Source organism: Agelaius tricolor, unplaced genomic scaffold (assembly GCF_023055355.1).
Source record: "Agelaius tricolor isolate 1412-34295 unplaced genomic scaffold, bAgeTri1.0.p SCAF_22, whole genome shotgun sequence".
Lineage (NCBI taxonomy): Eukaryota > Metazoa > Chordata > Aves > Passeriformes > Icteridae > Agelaius > Agelaius tricolor.
The window spans coordinates 2547945-2567028 of NW_027269282.1; the positions used below are offsets into that span (position 1 = coordinate 2547945).

The 19084-nt window shown below is 45.6% G+C and overlaps 1 protein-coding gene across 4 annotated transcripts in view; it reads right to left on the bottom strand.

Moving 5' to 3' along the window:
• Positions 1-19084, bottom strand: part of SH3PXD2A (SH3 and PX domains 2A) — a 245823-nt gene that overhangs the window by 138725 nt on the left and 88014 nt on the right. For all 4 annotated transcript variants that reach the window (XM_071446391.1, XM_071446390.1, XM_071446389.1 and 1 more), the window contains exon 4: positions 7662-7738. In XM_071446391.1, coding sequence (XP_071302492.1) covers positions 7662-7738 — 77 coding nt within the window. The remainder of the gene's footprint in view (positions 1-7661; positions 7739-19084) is intronic.

Sequence of the window (19084 nt, forward strand, 5' to 3'; positions counted from 1 at the left end):
GAACTGAAATAAGACAAGCACACAAGGCAGAAACATGCTATGAATTTGCTGTTCAGAATCTAGATCTTTATGGTGCCAAAAGAAGTTAAAGAGCTGTCCCCAGCCCACAGAGATGGGGCAGCAGCTCTCAGTGACCTGACTGGGAGGCTGCCTCCAGAAATGACAAGCAGGAGAGGAAAAGAGGCTGGACTTCACCTCCTCCTGCGCTAAGTTATGCTGAAAATAGGCCACAGGTTAAATATAGACCAAGCTTCTTAGAGTTGCTGTAAACCTGTTTGACAAAATGAGATTGTCTGGCTCTTCTCCTAGTTGAAAGTAGGACAAACAATCTTGAAAGATGGATGAAAAATTGCACCAGAACTAAATGAAGATGCATTAGGTGAACAGGTTATATTAACCATGAGACATCTGACTGATCTTGGTCAGACACGCCAGAAGGTCCAACCAAAGCACAAAGGCAGGACAGGGCAGTTGGTTACCAACACAGCTGTTTTTAGCCAGGCTTTAGAAGTGGCCAGATTTGTTTCCAAGACCACATTTGCTTGGGGATGTGAAGGAAAAGAGTTGGAAAAAGCCTGCTATGAAATTGCAGTCTCCAGTATTAGATGACTGGGTCTTGTTTTGAGGTGTTCATAAATTCAAAGTCAAATGCTTCACACCTACAGCTCTCCTCTCCTTTGTGAAGGGAACATTAAGGACATCAGGAAAATTCATTTGGTATCACTAGGCCTGTGAAAAATGAAGCTCTGGCCTTTGGTCATGTGGAATTGCACTATAGAGCTGAAAAAGATGCCTTGCAAAGGAAGCAGCATCAGATGCAGAAGCTGGGCAAGAGCTTGGTGGGTCCAAGTGCCAGAGTAAGCACCACTGGCTGCTGCACTAAGGCAGGATGAAACTGAACAGCTGGAAAGCTCAAGCACTTTTACGGGAACAAAGGATGCCCTGGTCTGCACCTCTGTTTGTTCAAGCTTGTCTAAAAGTGTAACAAAGGTGTGAGCTCTGCCTTTTTTCCTACTGTACACTAATACATGCATCCAGCTGACAAACCAGGAATAACACTGGGAAGTCAGGAAGTGCCCAGGAATAGTAATGATCACAGCATGTTGAAAGAGCCATGCCTCACCAGCACTGGCTAACAAGAACATAAACAACATTTATTCATCTGCTCCCCAAGCAAGAGACAGCAAAGCAATGCTGTCTACCCAACAGTGGATGGAGCTGATATTTAGCACTGGCTCTGCTACTCACACCCTTTTTGGTTAGGGCAGGTTACTTAACCTCTTTTCATCAAATTCAGCTGGGATATATCTTCAGTTATCCCCTTACAATGCTGAGCAATAACACTTACCTAATCTGCAGAAAGGTTAGGAGGCTCAGATATTCAATATCTACAGTGTGTTTTGAAATCCCAAAGGGCTCAATCTTGCACAGTCAATGGGGCAGGAGCAAGCAGTGCACACCATATGTATCATTACTAGAGAAACACAAATACCCGAGTCACACCCAGCACGGGGTGTCTGGGGCATCAGATGCGTTCCCAAAGAGTCCCCACTTCCCTACAGGTCACAGGTGCTCACCCTTCCCAAGAACCAGGCTCCAGATGTCAATGCTGAGCTGAGCACAGAGTAGGTGTTCAGTGATGGAGGAATGAAAAGCTGCTATGGAGATTTTTGTTTCTGAATTGAGGGACGCTTTGGGAAATCTGAACCCCCTGAATCAGTGGTTGGCTGCCTGGAAACCCCCAGAAGCACTGTGGTCCTGCTGAGCTGAAGGGGGATGGCTGAAAAGCACCTCTCTGGCTCCAGGCTTTTGTAGGGAGTGGATAAAAATCAGCCAGTCATTTCCACACCCAGCCATCCACCTTCCCACCCTGGGGTAGGGCTGGCTTCTGAATCATCTCCCCGTGCTGCAATTTCCAGGCTTATGCACAGAGATGGACTGAAATCCAGCCATTGTAACTTGCCATTGCATGCTTTTTGGGAAGCTCAGGTGTAAAGTCAAACCAGTCCATTTTTACTTTTTTTTTTTTTTTAAGGAACAAAACCCAAAGAAGTGGTAAGAAACTCTAAGAAATGGTTAAAAAAAGTGCAACTAAGGATATTAACCAATCAGGACCTTTCTATTAAATTTTGAATAGCAGCAGGGAGCAGTGACACTGTTTAGTGAGACAAGTGTCTCTTCAGCAAATACACAACACTCACATGAACAAGTCAAAGCCAACACGATCCTGGTGAGCAAACAAAAAGTGAACTGAGGAGATCAGGGACACACTGTCACTCTGCAAGGGGAAAATGCAAGCTTCTGGCATTCCCAGCAAGACAGTTCCAGGGCAGAGCTGAAACAGCCTGAAGGAAAGACTGCAGGGTCAAGGGAAGAAGTGTAAGGAGGAACAAAGAGGAACACAAAGGTGAGAAAGGACAGGGAAGTGACATTCTTCTGGGGATGTGGAAACCAGAGGTAAACACACACAGCTACAAACAGCAAGCATCCAGGAACAGCAAGGAACTTGCACAGGAAAGGTGAGAGATAAAAAGAGCCAGCAAGCAGAACTCAGCCTTGCACAAGCATTGAGAACTATCAGTAACAGCATGTTTCCTTGCTTGGCATGCACAGGACGTGCACTGCTCAGCCCTCACACATCCCTCAGGAGATAGATAGGCTTTCATGTGTCCTTCCAGCCTGTAATCATGTCTGGCTCTATAGTACAGCTTACAGCCTTGCAGAGCAGGTGACTCAAAAGTTAACATTAGGCAGGGTGTGAGCAGGGTGTGCTGGGGATGGCCAGGTACTCTCAGAGCCCCAGCTGTGAGAAGCTGCTGTGTGCCACACAGCAATCAAAACCAGCAGAGCACCAAGTGCAGGCAGGGGTTCATTGCTTGAGGTTACAAGAACTGGAAACTGCTCTGTGGGACTGTATCACAGCTCAAAGGGTTCCTGGAATACATGGTATAAGACCCTGCAGGCACGCCTAATGATGAATATTGAGGGCTGTGGGTTGCATTTTTGCAGGTACATTTATAGAAAGCTGATGCAGAGATGTGTGTATGCAGAGATGCACAGCACATGTGTGTGTATTTGCACAGAATGGTATTCACCCCACTGAACTTCATGTGTCTTACATGGGAGACTGCCCACACTCGTCTATCAGCTTGTATCATTGCTAGAGAAAGAGCAGCATCCTCAGAGGGTGCTTTGTCTACCCCCTGCCATGGGTGTCTGGCTCTGGAAGGGGTGAATCATTGATTGTCTTCACACAGCCCCTAGAGACACTTCAGATGCACAACTTTTAAATCCCTAATGTCCAGTGGGTTTATTCCCAGCTCTGCATACAAAGACACAGTGCCAGCTCACAATACTGCACAATTATGACTCCCTTACTTTTCCTCTAATTGTTTATCATTTTCATTAACATTAGTCACTAGAGCCAGATGTTTGGGAATGGCCATGAGCCCAGCAAGGGGGAAGGTGCAAATAAAATAGATAATTTCTGAGAACAAAGAAATAAGTTGTTTTATCTATATGAAAACACCTTCTGTTTGACTGAGAACCTCAAACTTGAACTAAAGCACTGAAGTGGTGGATGGCAAACACTGACAGGCAGGCAAGGAAGTGGATGAAGAATGAATGGTGGTGGTTCAGACTGGAGAAGAAGTGGGAATAAATAAAGAGCTGAGAAACGGAGGAAAGAGGGTGCAGTTTTGGAAGTAACTGGAACATTGTAAGAGCTCTGGCATGGAAGCACCATAACACAATGGAAAACAAGGCTCTGCTCCAGGTGCTGAGGAGAGTGTTGCAAAAAATAAACTCTCATTACTGCAGCCAGTCTAAATGCATTGGGATTCTGAAACATGAATTAAAAATGTCAGATCAAGTTTGAAAGTATTTCACTGATAACAGATAAATTTTGAAAGTATTTTAGTTAAACTCCCATTCTTGACCAGGACTACAATTCCATCTTCAATCAAACTAGCTTAGTTGTACAACAGATAGAGAGAGAAATGTCTGTGTACCTGTCTTGACAGGCTCAAGGATTAAACCTTGAAAGAGAGGCAGGACTGAGACCAAGAGGGAGGTAATTATGTTTGTGAAATATGGTCTCTCAAATAGTGAACATTAATAAAAGAATGACATTAATAAAAGTACTTCCTGGCACTGATGTGACTCGCTCATTTAATTTCTATTTAGGTGGTGCCCATTTGGATACTCAAGTCTCATTAGAGAAAAGCTCCCAAGCTTCTACTTAAAACCATATCCAGTTTTATGGGACAGCATGAAGGCATGTGACAAACCCAGGTTAGTGTTTATGACAATGGGATGTTACATTTTAAGGTCTTCCCTGCACAAAGATGCTTCCCTCAATTAGGATCAGCACACACAAATTTATGGAAGTCAGCAAATTCTGGCCCGAGTCTTCCCAGAGAGCTGTGAAAGGACAGAGCGACAATTTTGTGAACCACTGACCTGAAAGTTCTTTCTTGAAGACAGGATGGTACACACTGGACAAACACTCACCAGAGGTGTGTTTGAGATCAAAAGCCTCATAAATAAAATGCCCCTCGGGAAGGGAGCTCTATGAAGTTGCTCTTTCTTTCATATTGGCAAAAATTCCTAAACAAATTTAGAAAATCGGGCCCAATGAGCCCAAAAGACCTTAAATCACACTAAACTAATTCCAAGCCTACAGTTAAGAGGGAAATCATCCAGAGAGACTAATTCCAGTGGGCAGCACACATTTACTGGCAAAACACAGTTTGTTTGGTAACTCACTCAGGTTACCAGTAAGGACATCCAGGCTCTGCACTTTCATGTTTACAGATGAGAAAACTCCTGGAAATCTTCCCATGTATCCCACTCCTCTCGTTTTCATTGCAACTTCAAAGTTTCTTGCAGCCTTAGCAAAACCACTGGCCTAGGTACCTCTGTGATGGCATTTCTCTAAGCTGCTACAATGCACTAGGAACAACCCAGGCATGAGGGGTACAGAGATGGAAGCTGTAGGGTCCAGAGGGATCATGCCCCTGATACAGAATCTTCTGCAGACCTCCCCTTACTGCCAAGTATCCCCACAAACTCTAAGACAGCTTCTGCCTGTTCCTGGCACAGAAACCACAAACACTTCCACACAGCAGGAGTAAGACCTGCTTCTCAACCATGCAAATTTCCACACTGACAGACAGTCTGCAAAAACAAAACAACAAATGGTCAAACATTTGCATCCCCCATTTGTGCTTCAGCTTTCCAGGACAGGTGAAATGGATGGAGAACTCTTATCTTCCAAAAAAAACCAAAATGCCATGAACTTTGCATTTGAACCTGCCTCCCCCTCTGCTGCCACACAGATTCCAGGGGACAGAGGTCTATTGTTTTGTTTATTCATTTTATTCCATCAGCTTCACCCACATCATTCCAGCAAAAATCTCTAATTTTTTCAAATTTGTCAGCCTACCCATTTGAGGATTAATGTGGACATAAGCTTCGAACTCTTATAGAAGTAGGACTGAACTTGTCAAAATTATGCTCTTGCTCTACAGTTCCATACAATTCTCTAAAGAGTCAAAATATTCACTGGAGAAGGGTAGAAAAGCAGAAAATGGGTACAAAGGCAAATTAAATACAAATTACAGTAAACTGCAAACTAAATAAAAAGACACTACATCAAGCACAAGAAACATATGTGCCAGAGACCACAGGAATAATATTCTGGAGAAGTCACTCAAGGTTAGTGATACTCAGTGCTGAGAAGCACTGTGGCTGCTGCTGGAGACAGGAAACACTGGGCTGGGGGAAACTGGGCTAATCCAACACTGCAGGGTCTCTGTTCACAAAAGCAGCATCTATCAATACATGGATTAAGTAAACAGATTGGCTTCAGGGACATATCCAACCATGTCTGAGCAGCAGCAGCAGATCTGAACCAAAGTGAAACCATTCTGTGATTCTATGACCTGAGCCAGAATTCTCCAAGAGAGAAAAAAGGAAATGCGGAGAGCAGGAATCACAGCACCACAGTGTCAGTGAATGTGCCATCAGCCACAACACACCCCTTGGCCATGACCAGTGGAGCCCCAGCAGGCCTGGCTGGGTCAGGTCAGGTCTGTCTGGGACAGAGACAATGGGGTCCCAGAGAACCAGCTGCCCCTGGTCACTGCTTTCACTGCTGGGTGACAAAGTCCCTGCTTTCCCCACCAGCATCTGCTGGGTGAACCCTGACATCAGCCGGCCTCGCTGCTCCTGTCGCCGGCAGTTCCTGTCTGAAGGAGGGCGGCTGGGGACCCACTGAGACCCTACATATTTCAGAAAGAGTCATTTGGCTGCCAGCAGGAAGACAGTACATTAATTGTCACACAAGAAAGCCTGATCTCATGAGAGAAGACTTTAATTGCAGCTTCCTCACCCCGGGGGTGCAGATGGCATGGGTTTCACCACCACCACCACCACCACCCCCAGCACGCCTCAGGCGCTTTGGCAATCTGCTTCCAATTTTGGATGAGCAAATGTCTGACTGGAGAAGTTCTTGGGAATGCTTTTTTCCCCCTCCACCTGCTCCTCTGACTTTCTAAAAATGGAAAGAAAACCTCAAGGGAAATAAGAGAGGAAGTCTGGGGTTTAAATAATGTGCTGACGGACTCAATACCTCTGCAAAGACTGGGAATCCTACTTGCCTAAGCAAGTAGAACTTGCCTAAGCAAACGACTTTTATTCTACTGACAGAGAATTAATTATCATCAAACCATAAACTAAACTCTAATTTAGAAAGAAAAGATTAGGTGGCTTAATATTCTTCTCAACAGAGTCAAGCTTTTCTGTCCAGCAATAAATTTCCAGGCTTTCACTCATGAGGAGAAGCATTCCTGGAAGACACAGGTCCACCCTCAGTGCTGCACCAGCCACTGCTGTCCCTCATGTGGCACCCGGGGATAGACAGGCAGAAAACAGAAGAAAACAGCACCTTAGTTGTGCCACTCGGTGACGGTGTTCACAGGGGTTTTTGGATGAGGGAAGAGATGAGGATTTGACTCCATGTTTCAGAAGGCTTGATTTATTATTTTATTATATATATTACATTAAAACTATACTAAAAGAATAGAAGAAAGGATTTCATCAGAAGGCTAGCTAAGAATAGAATAATAAGGAATGATAACAAAAGCTTCTGTCTTGGACAGAGAGTCTGGGCCAGCTGACTGTGATTGGCAATTAATTAAAAACAACCAACATGGGCCAATCACAGATCCACCTGTTGCATTCCACAGCAGCAGATAATCATTGTTTACATTTTGTTCCTGAGGCCTCTCAGCTTCTCAGGAGGAAAAATCCTAAGGAAAGGATTTTTCATAAAAGATGTCTGAAACACCACTCTGCCTACTCAACTCTTGAATCATCAAGGCTGATGCAGAAAAATAATCCACATTTAGGCAGGTGAGGCTTAGAGCCTTTACAGAGTAAATGAGGCACCAAACCAGTACATTAAGTTTGCCAGGGAAAATGCTGCGAGCACCCCGGGAGCACACGGCGGCCTGTTTCCACCTGCCCTGTTAGTCTGGGTGGTGTTTGGGAAGGACCATCCTTCCCTGTGATGGTGTCAGCACTCTCTAGCAGGGAAATGCAAGCATGGTGGCGCCCTGAGCCCCCAGGCAGGAGGGCTGTGCTCCCCAGAGCCTTACCCTGCAGTACTCATCGATGGGCTTCAGCCTCTTCACTGCTACGTCTCGGACATGGCTCCTCCGGAACAGGATCTTGCCTGAGGAGAGAACACACGAAAGGGGAGGGTTAGGGGCATCACCAGCCATGTGGGACAGCACAGCAGCACCAAGCAGACAGAGTTTCATCCCTGGCTCCAATCATGGTTGTCAGCATGAAACCTGGATGACCGCCACCACAGTCCTGCCTGTGTGAGCTTCCACAGGGGACCCAGGGAGTTATGGGACAGAGGGGGGTTCTGATTTCACCCTGCAGGTAACACAAAAGGTTTTGGCCCCCCCGTAGTGATGGCACTACCCTGAAATGGACTGACACTATGTTATGACTCGCTCCCAATTGAGGGTCACTTTGGCATGGCCATGCTGGCTGTGCAGGAAGCATCAGGGGCTCCATCTGCTCCCCACTCAGCTGCCTCCCACTGTGGATGCTCCTGCCCTTCCAGGCAGACAAACCACACACCCAGCTCACAAGCAAATACAAGACTGCTAGTGACAGAGCCCTTATAAATCTACACGGAGAAACCAAATAACAGAAGAAAAATAAACAAACTCTTTTTTTTAAACTAAAAGAAAAATAATAACCTCCATGTTCTTACTGGATGACATTTCTGCAAGCAGTTAAGATTAAATAAACAACCGGGTTTTGTGTGAAACTGATTGTAACAAAGTTTATCAAAATAATCTAGGAACTGATTTTCCCCACACACAAGGATGTCATAGAGTTGGTATTTTTTTGGCTAGAAGGGATTATATCTTCATATCCTTTTTTGGTGGTTTTCTTCCTTTTTCCTTTTGTGCTGTATTTCTTTTAATATAATCAGACAAGAATAAATTCTATGTTCTCCTTGTGGTAGAAGAAAACAGGATCTGCCAGCATTATTTAGTCCATGAAATATCTATTAAAAAACCACATCTATACTACACCCTGCTCCAAACTACTTCTACCAACAGGCAAATAAGATACTCACCCATAGATGGTGAGATAAGAAACTGGACTAAGAAATCAAATCAGATCCAAAATCTGAATATGTGGCTTTGACTTTATCCGATTGCACAATCTGAGAGGTTAATGAAAGGCAGCCTTTGACAGTCCAGTAGCAAAGGCTCTAAGCCTCCCCGAGACACTGCCCCTTTTGGCTGCCTTTTCCTCCATAGCTGCTAATCTGGAAGGTGTTAAAGCCTTTTGTTTCAGACAGGAGAAAGTGGTTTATCTTTATCCCCAATTCTGGCAACAAAACAGTTTGTGCTGTGAGGTAAAGCTATTTCCTGGTGCCATCAGCTTCTCTCTCTGGGTTCCCTGTGGTTATCTCATTACTATGCTGATGTTGAGCCATCCCTGTAGGAATGTGATGCCTTGTGGTCACTGAGAAATCTTCAGTGGGTGTCTGAGACATTGCATCATCTTGAGCAATTTAGTCAAATTGCACCAGCTTGAGCAATTTAGTCAAAAGCAGCTGGAGAAGGGAAGTGACCCTTCCATCCTCCTGCACTGACCCACACTGGACACACTGAAAGATTCTTGATTTCCTGCTTCTCTGTTTGGTAAATGGTGAGAATTATCTGCCTTGAGGATCACACTTACACTGCATAACAGCAATAAACTGCTTTTTGGGGGCAGAAAGAGGTAGGGGTAGCTATAGAGAAAGGAATAGTTCCTTTCTCAGTGCTCCAGAAATGCTGGTGTGGGAGACCTTGGTATTTTTTTTGCAACTTTTATAAATATACTGCAAAGAGAAAACGACATTTTGGAAACATTCTCACTTTCTGGCTTTCCTGTTTTCAGTTCAAGCCATGAGTTGAAAGTTGAATGGGTGACCATACAAAAACATAAAGGAACCAAAGATTTAAACACATGAAAGATCTGTAAATGCAACTCAGCTTTTCTAAAAGTAATAATAAAGAATGTTATATTAAACAGAGTATGAAAAAGACCCCAGGATATGATGAATCTTAATTCAGTCCTTAAATGGAAATGGAAAATATCAGGGCAACTGTGGTGTTAGGACAAAGCGAAGCCCAGAATGTGCTTCCATTTTAATCCCGTCAGCAAAAGGAAGATTTTCCTTCTACTACTGGAAAGTGGAAAAGGCTTGACGAGGCCAGTGGGGAAGATCTGTAGCTGCCCAGTCCAGTATGGCATTCAAAGCTGAGATCTGGAGAAGACTGGGTATTTTAGAGCACCATGGAGTGGCAGTCAACAAAGAAAAAACAAGAAGAAAAACAAGGACACTCTGCAAACATATCCAGTTCTGATGGGCAGCAAGGAGGGGACCCCCACCCCCACAAATTGTGGAGGTTGGCAGGCAGAGAAGTCTCATTGACAGAGTGACCCAAGGAGGGACAGCTTCCCAAGTGCCCAGCTTCTTCCCTTGTCTGGGAAGACACACTGTGCTGATAAAGGGTCAAACCCAGCGCAACGAACCAGCAGGAACTGATGGCAGAGCCAGGGCCAGTTACTGCTGCTCTCTCCAGCTCCCCCTTTTCTCCTGGTCTTCCTCTGAAAGCAAGGGAGGTCCCACAGGACTGGAAAAGGAAGGGAATGTGAGAGACCCATATTGTACACTCTTTACCTTCTCCAAGTGAGTGCAGACCCCATAATGGAAAGCTTTGCCTAACAAGGGAGAAAGGGTCACCATAAATCCAGGGAAGGCAGAGAGCTGGGCAGCAGGAGCACATCAACCAGCAAGGAGCCCTCTGGACAGCACTGGAAGGGAGCATTTTGCCCAGCACCAACATCAAGTGGGAAAGTTCCAGGGTGGCTGGTAAATGCAGAACAGCCCAGACAATTTCCTGGCGAGGGTGGAGTAGTGGTTTATGTGCCACTTCGCTTTTCCTCTGGGAATATAAGGAAGGGATCTCTTCTCTGTGAGTACAGAGAGCACTGGTTTCTCCCTCCTGAATTTTACTGCAGCTCTTTTAAGCCTCCTCAGGCACTACAGCCCCATTTTACAGAAGGATGAGTGGCTTTTCAGCATGCTGCAGCCCAGCTAGGAAGTGAACAGGAAGTCTGTCTCAATTCAATGGGAAGTCAAAGGTTACATGAGATGACGCTGCCTCATGCAAATATTTCATTCACTGGTGTGCCAGGCTTGGACAGGGCCAAGGGAGGCCTGGCACATGTTAGGAAGGGCTCTGAAGACAGCAGCAATTGGAAAGAGAGACGTGGGAAAGACAGGGCTCCAGCCTTTCTGCTAATGCAGGATAACAGTATTTATTTTTATAATTTTTTCTTTAAAGAAAATATTATTCCTCAGAAATTAATATGGATAAGAGGCAAAGTATCAGGTTTAACATAGTAGAAGACATCTTAAGTCATCCCTTCATCTGTGTGTGTGTGTGTGTGTGTGTATATATATATATGTAGTCTTTAATTTCACGACCACACACTTCTTCTCTCATAAGACCTAAGTTTCCTCCTGTATACACAGTGGGTGCACAAAGTGGGAATAATAAAGCTATGCAGGAGATTGTCCATCTGGCAGCTGCTGATTCTGTAAGCTTAAATGTATCCTCAGAATATCATTTTATTCCTGCATCACCTCATACTTGGAGTAACATAGACTTTTAACAAGTGCCACGAGCCCTAAGAACAAGCTGGTTTAAGTGCATCCAAACACTCTGGTGCTCCCATTAGCCCACAGACCTGTGCTGAGTACACCAGAAGGGTCCACAGCCCAGTAGTTTGTAATAGCCAGGGATGTGGTTTGTACAGGGAAGAAGCCCAGCTCCTGTGGGGCTTGGTGACACTGTGGAGCATGGTCTTGAGGCAGGACAGCACCAGGCACCACCAGCAAAGAAACAGCACAAGTCCCTGAGGGGATGCCTAGCAGGAGAACCCTGCTTTCCTCTTTGAGAAGGGGGACATATGGTACACAGTCCCTACAAGCACAGCAGATGCCAGCTGTCAGCAGCCACTGCCCTTGACTGGGGATTTGTAAGCTCTCAGACACTCTCTAAAACAAATCTCCTGATCACACCTTTCACTGCCAAGGAGAGGTGCTGCATATCCAGGCCTTGAGACCTTCTAGGGATGCCTTTGTGACCTTCCCACCTTTGTGGCAGTGGCTCAGTCCTGAGCTGCCTGCCCGGCTGCTCCCTTGGAGCCAACAGTGAGAGGCAGCTGCTGCAGGGCCAGCAAGGAGCAGGGAAATTGGTTTTAGCTCCCTTCCAAATCTGACAGAGAACAGATTCATCTCTTGGTCTTACTCTCTGATTGCTGAGCTCAAGTCCCATTTCCAGGTATGTCTGGGTGATGGATTGGCCTAAGGACACCAATGGTTTGGTGCAAAGAGCCTCTGCCAGAGACAGAGAAGAGACCAAACACACTATCAAAGGGATGATGAACAAATGCATACTGACATTTAATCTTGAATTTCAAGCACCATCACCACATTTCAGAACACTACACTTCAGAATGCAGCACGTGAAGCAAGCCATATGATAAATATTCTACAGTGGACAGCATGAAGACTAATGGGAGCATTAAAAGTACTCTAATGTCTCATCTGATTTATGTTTAAAAGAGACATGTGCTGACTACAGAAGCTCCAGCTGGAGAGGTTCTGTCAGTTCTGTCTCCCAGGAGCAGGAAAGAGCTCCTGATTCTGCCTCTTCATGTTGTTCTTGTTACTGGGCTGTTGATTCTCTGCCATTTCTACCTGAAAACCTGGGAGGCACCAGGTCTGTATGCATTGCCAAGCAACATGTTTAACCCAAGATCAACTTCTCAGAGGTACCTGGGAGATGAGGTCAGACTCTTCTTGCAGTTACACTGCATCAGTAGCATCAAAAAACAAAAATAAAGAATTTAGCCCGAGTGCAGTTAGGGGTTCTCCTTTTGAGCTAAGAAGCTTCTTCCAGTGTAACTAAAACTATTTTGCCATTCAAGTATTTTTATGAAGGCTTCTAATTCTTACACATGGCTATTAGAATTATTTTTATACACCAAATAAGCACAGGCCTGCAATCAAATATGACACAAATTCCCCTCAACCCATTTAAGCTGTGACATCCACCTCAGGGTCCTGCCAAAACTCTCAGGCACCTGACACACAATCTATCTCCCAAATGGGGCATTTAAACATGCACTGCCACCTTGCACTGTAAAACAAACAAATCAACAGCACAATGACATGGACTAGAACAAAACATTATTTTTCTCATGGAAGTACGTGTGATTGTCAATCAGATGGCAATCTGATAGCAGCCAGAAGGGAGGTCTGTTCCTTACAAAATAATATCTTACTTTTAAATGGGGATTCCAGTTTCCATGGATTGTTTCACCCATGATTTCCTGGAGTCAGAAAGTCAATGCCAGGGTCCTAATACTGATGGCATTTGCTCCTGACAAAGAAAGGGGAGGGAAATGATTCATAGTGTTTCCACCAGTGGGAGGGGGAAGGACTTTTTTAATAAGTAGAAACTTGTGACAGAGTCAGAACTGTTGGCTGAACTTGTCTTGCCAAAGAGCCTCAGCTGATAAAGGCCTTTGCTAATCAGCAGGAATTACCATGGAAGGTGACAAGAGGTGATAGAGACAGATGGGGCAGCCAGGAAAGCCACACAAGCAACAACAATAATGCCCTGAGATGTGGGGGATGGTGGGGACAGTGTCCTCCTGCCCTTGGATCCTGTTTTTAATGTGCATAAGCTGCAATGTTAAAGAAAATCACTGAGAAGCAATAAAGCATGGGAAGTAACATGGCTTGTATAAAAGAGTATCACCAGGAAGAGAAATCTTCCTCCATTAGAAGTGATAAGGAGAATATGCCCTTATGTGAATAATTAGGAAAGGGGAACCAATGACAGGCAAGTGGCAAGGCTGGACTGTCCTCCAGGGACAACAGCATCAGCTCCAGAGCAGCTTTGCTAGTCCACACTTTGTGAATTGAAGCATCAGGCACAGCTGGAAGGAGAAAAGCCATTAGCACTGACACCGAAATTCAGGAGTGACAGACGGGGGCCATGGGGTGCAAATCTCAAGCTATGTTTGTAGAATATTTTGCATAGGCCAAGAGCTACTTCACATTGCTCTGTGTCCTGCTGCTATCACCCAAACAAGCCATTGCTGCTGTAATCTCCTCTTCACATGTCCCAGTTGCGAATCTCTCACCTCTCCAAAGCAAAGCAGGAATCACAGTGTAGGCAAATGATAGAGTTTGATCTGGAAAGGGCAGGCAGAAGTTGCACAAAATTATCCTTTCAATTTTTTCACTGTGGGGCAGCTCCCTGTGCACTGGTCTGTGAGCACCAGCAAACACAGAAATCCATCAGCACTTCACTTAAAACAACTTTACCACCAGAGCACAGCAAAGTAAAGCATCTACCCCACACAAGAAGATCTCAGTATAAGCACAAATCCCCAGAATCCTTAAACCTGAACTTCCCAGTCTGTGGGTGGTCATAAAATGTTGGAAGTGTTGATTCAGTGGGTCAGGTCTTCAATTTCTGCAGTGAAATCGGTGCCTCCTCAAACTACTCAGCTCAGCTTCTCCAAGGGGGAAAGTGAACTCGTGTGTAATTGCTGGTTGCAAGAGCTACATTATCCTGCAAACAGCCAAGAGCTCTTAATTGCAGAAAGCAGTCAGTGTGTCTGAGGGCAGAGGGAGGAGTGTGTTCACACCTGCAGCCAGCAACTAGCACACCCTCACCTGGAGGAACCAACACCATGATAATTCCCAGTCCCATAGAGACAAGGAGCCCAAAGAGGGTCAGATTTTCAAAACACCTGAGAAATGATGCCTTAGGAAACAGCAGGGCTTTCTCATACAGAGGATGCAGGAGTCTCCTGCTCTTTGCATAACCTTTGCTATGCTGGGAGCAAAAGGCACAGAAAACCTTTCCAAAGCATCATCCTTACCTCTGCATGCTTCTCCCTAAGATAAGAATCACATCCACTGCACTCTTTGTTTCATTTTGTTGAACATCCTCCAAAAAGATCCATTTCCAAATATCCGGGACCGAGTTTTGCAAATTTAATGCGCAAAAACACCAAGGCTTAAATAATGATCAGACTATCTGGACCCTGCACCAAACTGAGAAACAGAGAAACATCAACCACTACATCTCATTGCTGAAACACTTGGTTTTCCTCCTGTATCAGCTGGCGCCACTGTCCTGCCTTCCCCAAGGTAGTTAGTGGCTCCTAACCTGTGATTTCCAAATCATTAGGGCTCCACAGTCTGCAGAGCTATGTTCCAGAGTACCTTTCACTCCCTGGGCAGTGTTGCAATGATGTGGATCGCTGCGTGTTGGCCCAACAACTTTGGGAAGGAGCAGTTCCTGTGGGTATTGCGCATTTGCTGGTGAAAATGGTTGTTTCATCCATCATGCCTGACTCTGGGGTAAGACAAGGAAAGAGCCTCTCAAATGCCTTTGTGCTACCTTAACCATAAAAAATACTCTTCCTAAAGGGCAAGACGCTGTCCCTGTAGCTACACTAATAAAACTCTTCCTCTGCTCTTTCCAAACCCACATCAAGTATCACACTGCCCACTGGGATCTGGTAAAGTCACCAGGTGTCTTCCTATGGACACTGAGCAGTATGGACCCTCAGGAAAGGACCATATGGTCCCTCCTCAGTCTTTTAAAGCAGGAGTCTTAAGGAACAGAGCCTATTAAAACATTTATGCTGTCTTGTGAGACTTGTCATTCATGCAGGAGCTGGTGTGACACTAAGCCTGAGACACTACCTCAGAGGCCTTGGGCCAGCACCAGCCTTGCCAGCAGGGAGCCTTGGGCTACATCCACTGGGATAAGAGACCCTGCAGCAGGGTCACTGCAGGGAGATGGATGTGTACCACACCCCTGCCAAACTACACTGGAAAAGCACAGTAAGGCCCCAGCCACATCCTCTGGCGTGATGGGCAATAACAGTGCTCGGGAGGCTCCACCCTTAAGCTGGTTGAGAACTGGAGCTGTGAATAAAATAATATTTCCACTCATACCACGTAGATCAAAGTTATTATTACAGGGAGGTTGGCCATGCAATAATGTGGTGCCACAGCGTGTGTTCTTACAGGAACACTGCAAATTGAGGGGTAGGGATGCAAACGTGGCTTCACAAGGTCACAAAATGAGCACACACACTAATGAAAGCCATAGAGCCAGTCCCTAGATCCCTCTGCTAATCACATGTAGCATGAAAATACACCTACCTTGCTATCTAGGGCCAGAAAAATCTTCCTGTTCATTTATTTTAATTGGAAACAAATTCTAAATTTCTGCCACAAAAGAGGCAAAACTCTTTCCAGCGGAAGACCTTGATCAAGTCAGCTGCCAGTTTACACACGTCCCATATTGCAGGAGGTGAAATTCAGCAGTCAGATTGGCAGGGACAGTGCTCCACAGAGCAGCTGGGTTTTTTTGGAAGGCACCAATTAACACAGAATTAAACAAAAAAACAATATGGCAGCAAACAGACTAGGTGTCTGTGCTTGTCAGAGGCTGGAACTCACCAGCTAGGATTTCAGAGAGCTGTAGCAAGAAATGAAATCCCTGGTGCTTCACAAAACAGAGCATTGTTCTTGTTTCCTAAATCAAAGTGCTCTCCTGGAGTCCTCCAGGTGAAACTGCTGACTGGTTTTAAGCTGAATTTTCACTAGATGACAGCAGGTACAGAAGAAGCTGCTGAACAACAACCAGACCAAAACTGGCTGGCTCCTGAGTCAAGAAGCTCATCACAGACCAAGACACCATCTCAAACCACAGACATCATCCTCTGGTTCCAGACACATCTCTTCAATATATCTTACTCTTAAGTGTTATTAAGGCAATCTCTGGGAGGGATTTCCTCTCTGCCTGCTCTGATCCCTGATAAAGCTATTGCTGCTTCAAAGGCTCACAAGCATGCACTTTAAAGCAGGGATGACCAGTTTCTGTGCTTCAGGAGAAGGGAAATAGGCACACATTGGGGCTCTGACTGGTGCAGTCACCTTTGCACCAACCTGTGCCATCTTCAAAGCCAGACCTGCACCCCTTGTCCTGCAGTGCAATAACCCACCTGGGACTTGTGCCCACAGGTATTGATTGGATCTGACTAGGATGGAGATGATTCTTCCCACAGCAGCAGAGCACGGTGCTGTGCTTTGTATCTGCAGCTAGAAGGGTTTTGATAACACCCCAGTGTTTTGGTGCTCCAGAAGCAGTGCTCACACAGCCTCACAGCTGTTCAACATTGCCATCACCACCACCAGAAGGCTGGGGTGGGCAAAATCCTGGGAGGAGACATAGCTAGGACAGCTGACCCAAACTGACCCAAGGGTTATTCCAAACTGTATGACATCAACTCAGCAGTCAGAGCTGAGAGAAAGGAGGAGAAAGGAGGGGTATTAATTATTTATGACACTTGTCTTCTAGAGTAACCACTACACATAATGAAGCTCTACTTCCAAGGAAGCAGCGAGACATGGCCTGCTGATGGGAAACAGAGAATAAATCTTCCATTTTCCTTTGCTTCCACTTGTGACCTTTGCTTTCATTTTATCAAACTGCCTTTATCTTGACCCACAAGTTGTTTTTTCCCATCTTATTTCCCCCCTGCCTGTCCTGCTGAGAAGGAGAGTGATACAGCAGCTTTATGGGCTCCTGATGTCCAGCCAAGTTCAGCCCACCCCATCACACTGCCTGAAGAAACAGCCTTTGGGTCAGGTCTGTGGCCAGGCCACCCAGCAGCACCTCCTCTCTAACTCCTGACCACGAGGCCACCCCTACTGCCCCAGGCTCCCAGATGATGCATGCAGGGTAACCCACTCCTGTGGCAGGCAGGGGACACGATGGCCCATGTGGCACATGGTCTGCACCAAGATGAGCCAGTGTTGGTCACTCGGCTCCTCAGGACAGCAAAGCTCACTCACACTGCTCCAGCTCGGCTGCACGGCTCCAAGTGCTCCCACCAGCACTTATCACAGCTCAGCCGATGCACAGGAACAGGGAAATGATTTTATAATTACTTATCTGATAACCAGCCTCCTTCACAGCCAGCTCCTCTGTGAGTGAGCACGTCAGCTGCTCCCAGCTCAGGCCACTTAATGCAAACTACGCTCAAGTGTGACTTGGCACCAGCAGTGCCTGCTGCTGCCAGAAGACAGTGGAGGACAATCTGAAAAATTCCTCTCAGTTCCTCCACGTGCAAGAAAATGCAGTGTTAAGGCTGCAAGAGGACAGAGCTGCTGCCCTGAGCAACCCCAGCTTTCCTTGGCTGCCTTCTCCTGGGTTCAGCAAGGTGTTTACATGTGATCAAAGGAGGAAACAGCACTGTCAGATGTCAACAGCTTTGCCCACTGCAGAATAAAAAGCCTCTTTCAGAGATTAATGCTCTGAGCAATTACTCACCCCATGAAAGGAAAAGTGTCTTCAGCCAAGGTGACACCAGGACCCTAGGACCATGCACACTTTTGTTTCCCTTTCACAGTTAATATGGGCTTCTCATTTCCCAGGGAGAAAAAAAAAAGGTGGACTGGAAACTAATGTTTTGCTATTTTTTTATTTTTAATGAGGATCACTTGGCCAGCAGCATGAAAACATGAAAACAACCCCAACTTTATTGCTAAATTAAAGAAAAAACACTAACATGAATAGGCACAGAAATCTGAATTAGGAATGTGAACTGGTAATTACCCTTTTGGGCCCTGATTAATTGCATTTGAAGCCACAGAGACACTGAGCCGCCAAACGGGACTGGCTGCTAACAAAATCCACCCCACAAACAAACCTGTCTTTCTCTCCCTGTGCCACCACACAGGAATGGCAGCTCCCCAAATGCTGTCTGCCTTTGTGTCCTGGTGTGCAGTGCTATTCAGGTCTGGATGGAGTTACAAAGTCATACTATTGGGTACCTCAGGTAACCCCTCTGAGGTGGTCCAGCCTGCAGACTTGTGGTCTCTCAGTAGAAGGCCCAGAATGGACAGATGCCATCTCCTCCAGCTCAGATGGAGGATCACTGTCTAGGTGTTTGGCTCAGTTCAAGAATGCAGCTCCACTAGTGGTTATTACACACTAAAAAGGGATGGAGGATTTAATCCACTTTGTTGCAGCAGTGTATGAGTGCTGCATTTGGTTGGGACAAAGGTCTCTGTAATCCAGCTCCCTCTCTACAAGATTGGACAGTAGAAGACAGGCAAGAACAGGGTACATGTAATGGGATCCTTCTCCTGATACACACTTTCTATTCCTGCACAGCAGAGCTTAGACATTTTGGGAATTAGAAAATAACTTTTAGCAATCAATGTTGGCTCAATCCTACAGAAAGTGCTCCAGTGCATTTTTGAACCTACAGATTTTGTGGTCCCTGTAGAGTCCTCTGGAAATGAATTTCATAATTTAATCACACAGCTTGTGATTTCATACTTCCTTTTGTTCACTTTAAGTTTGCTTTTCAGATTTCAAAG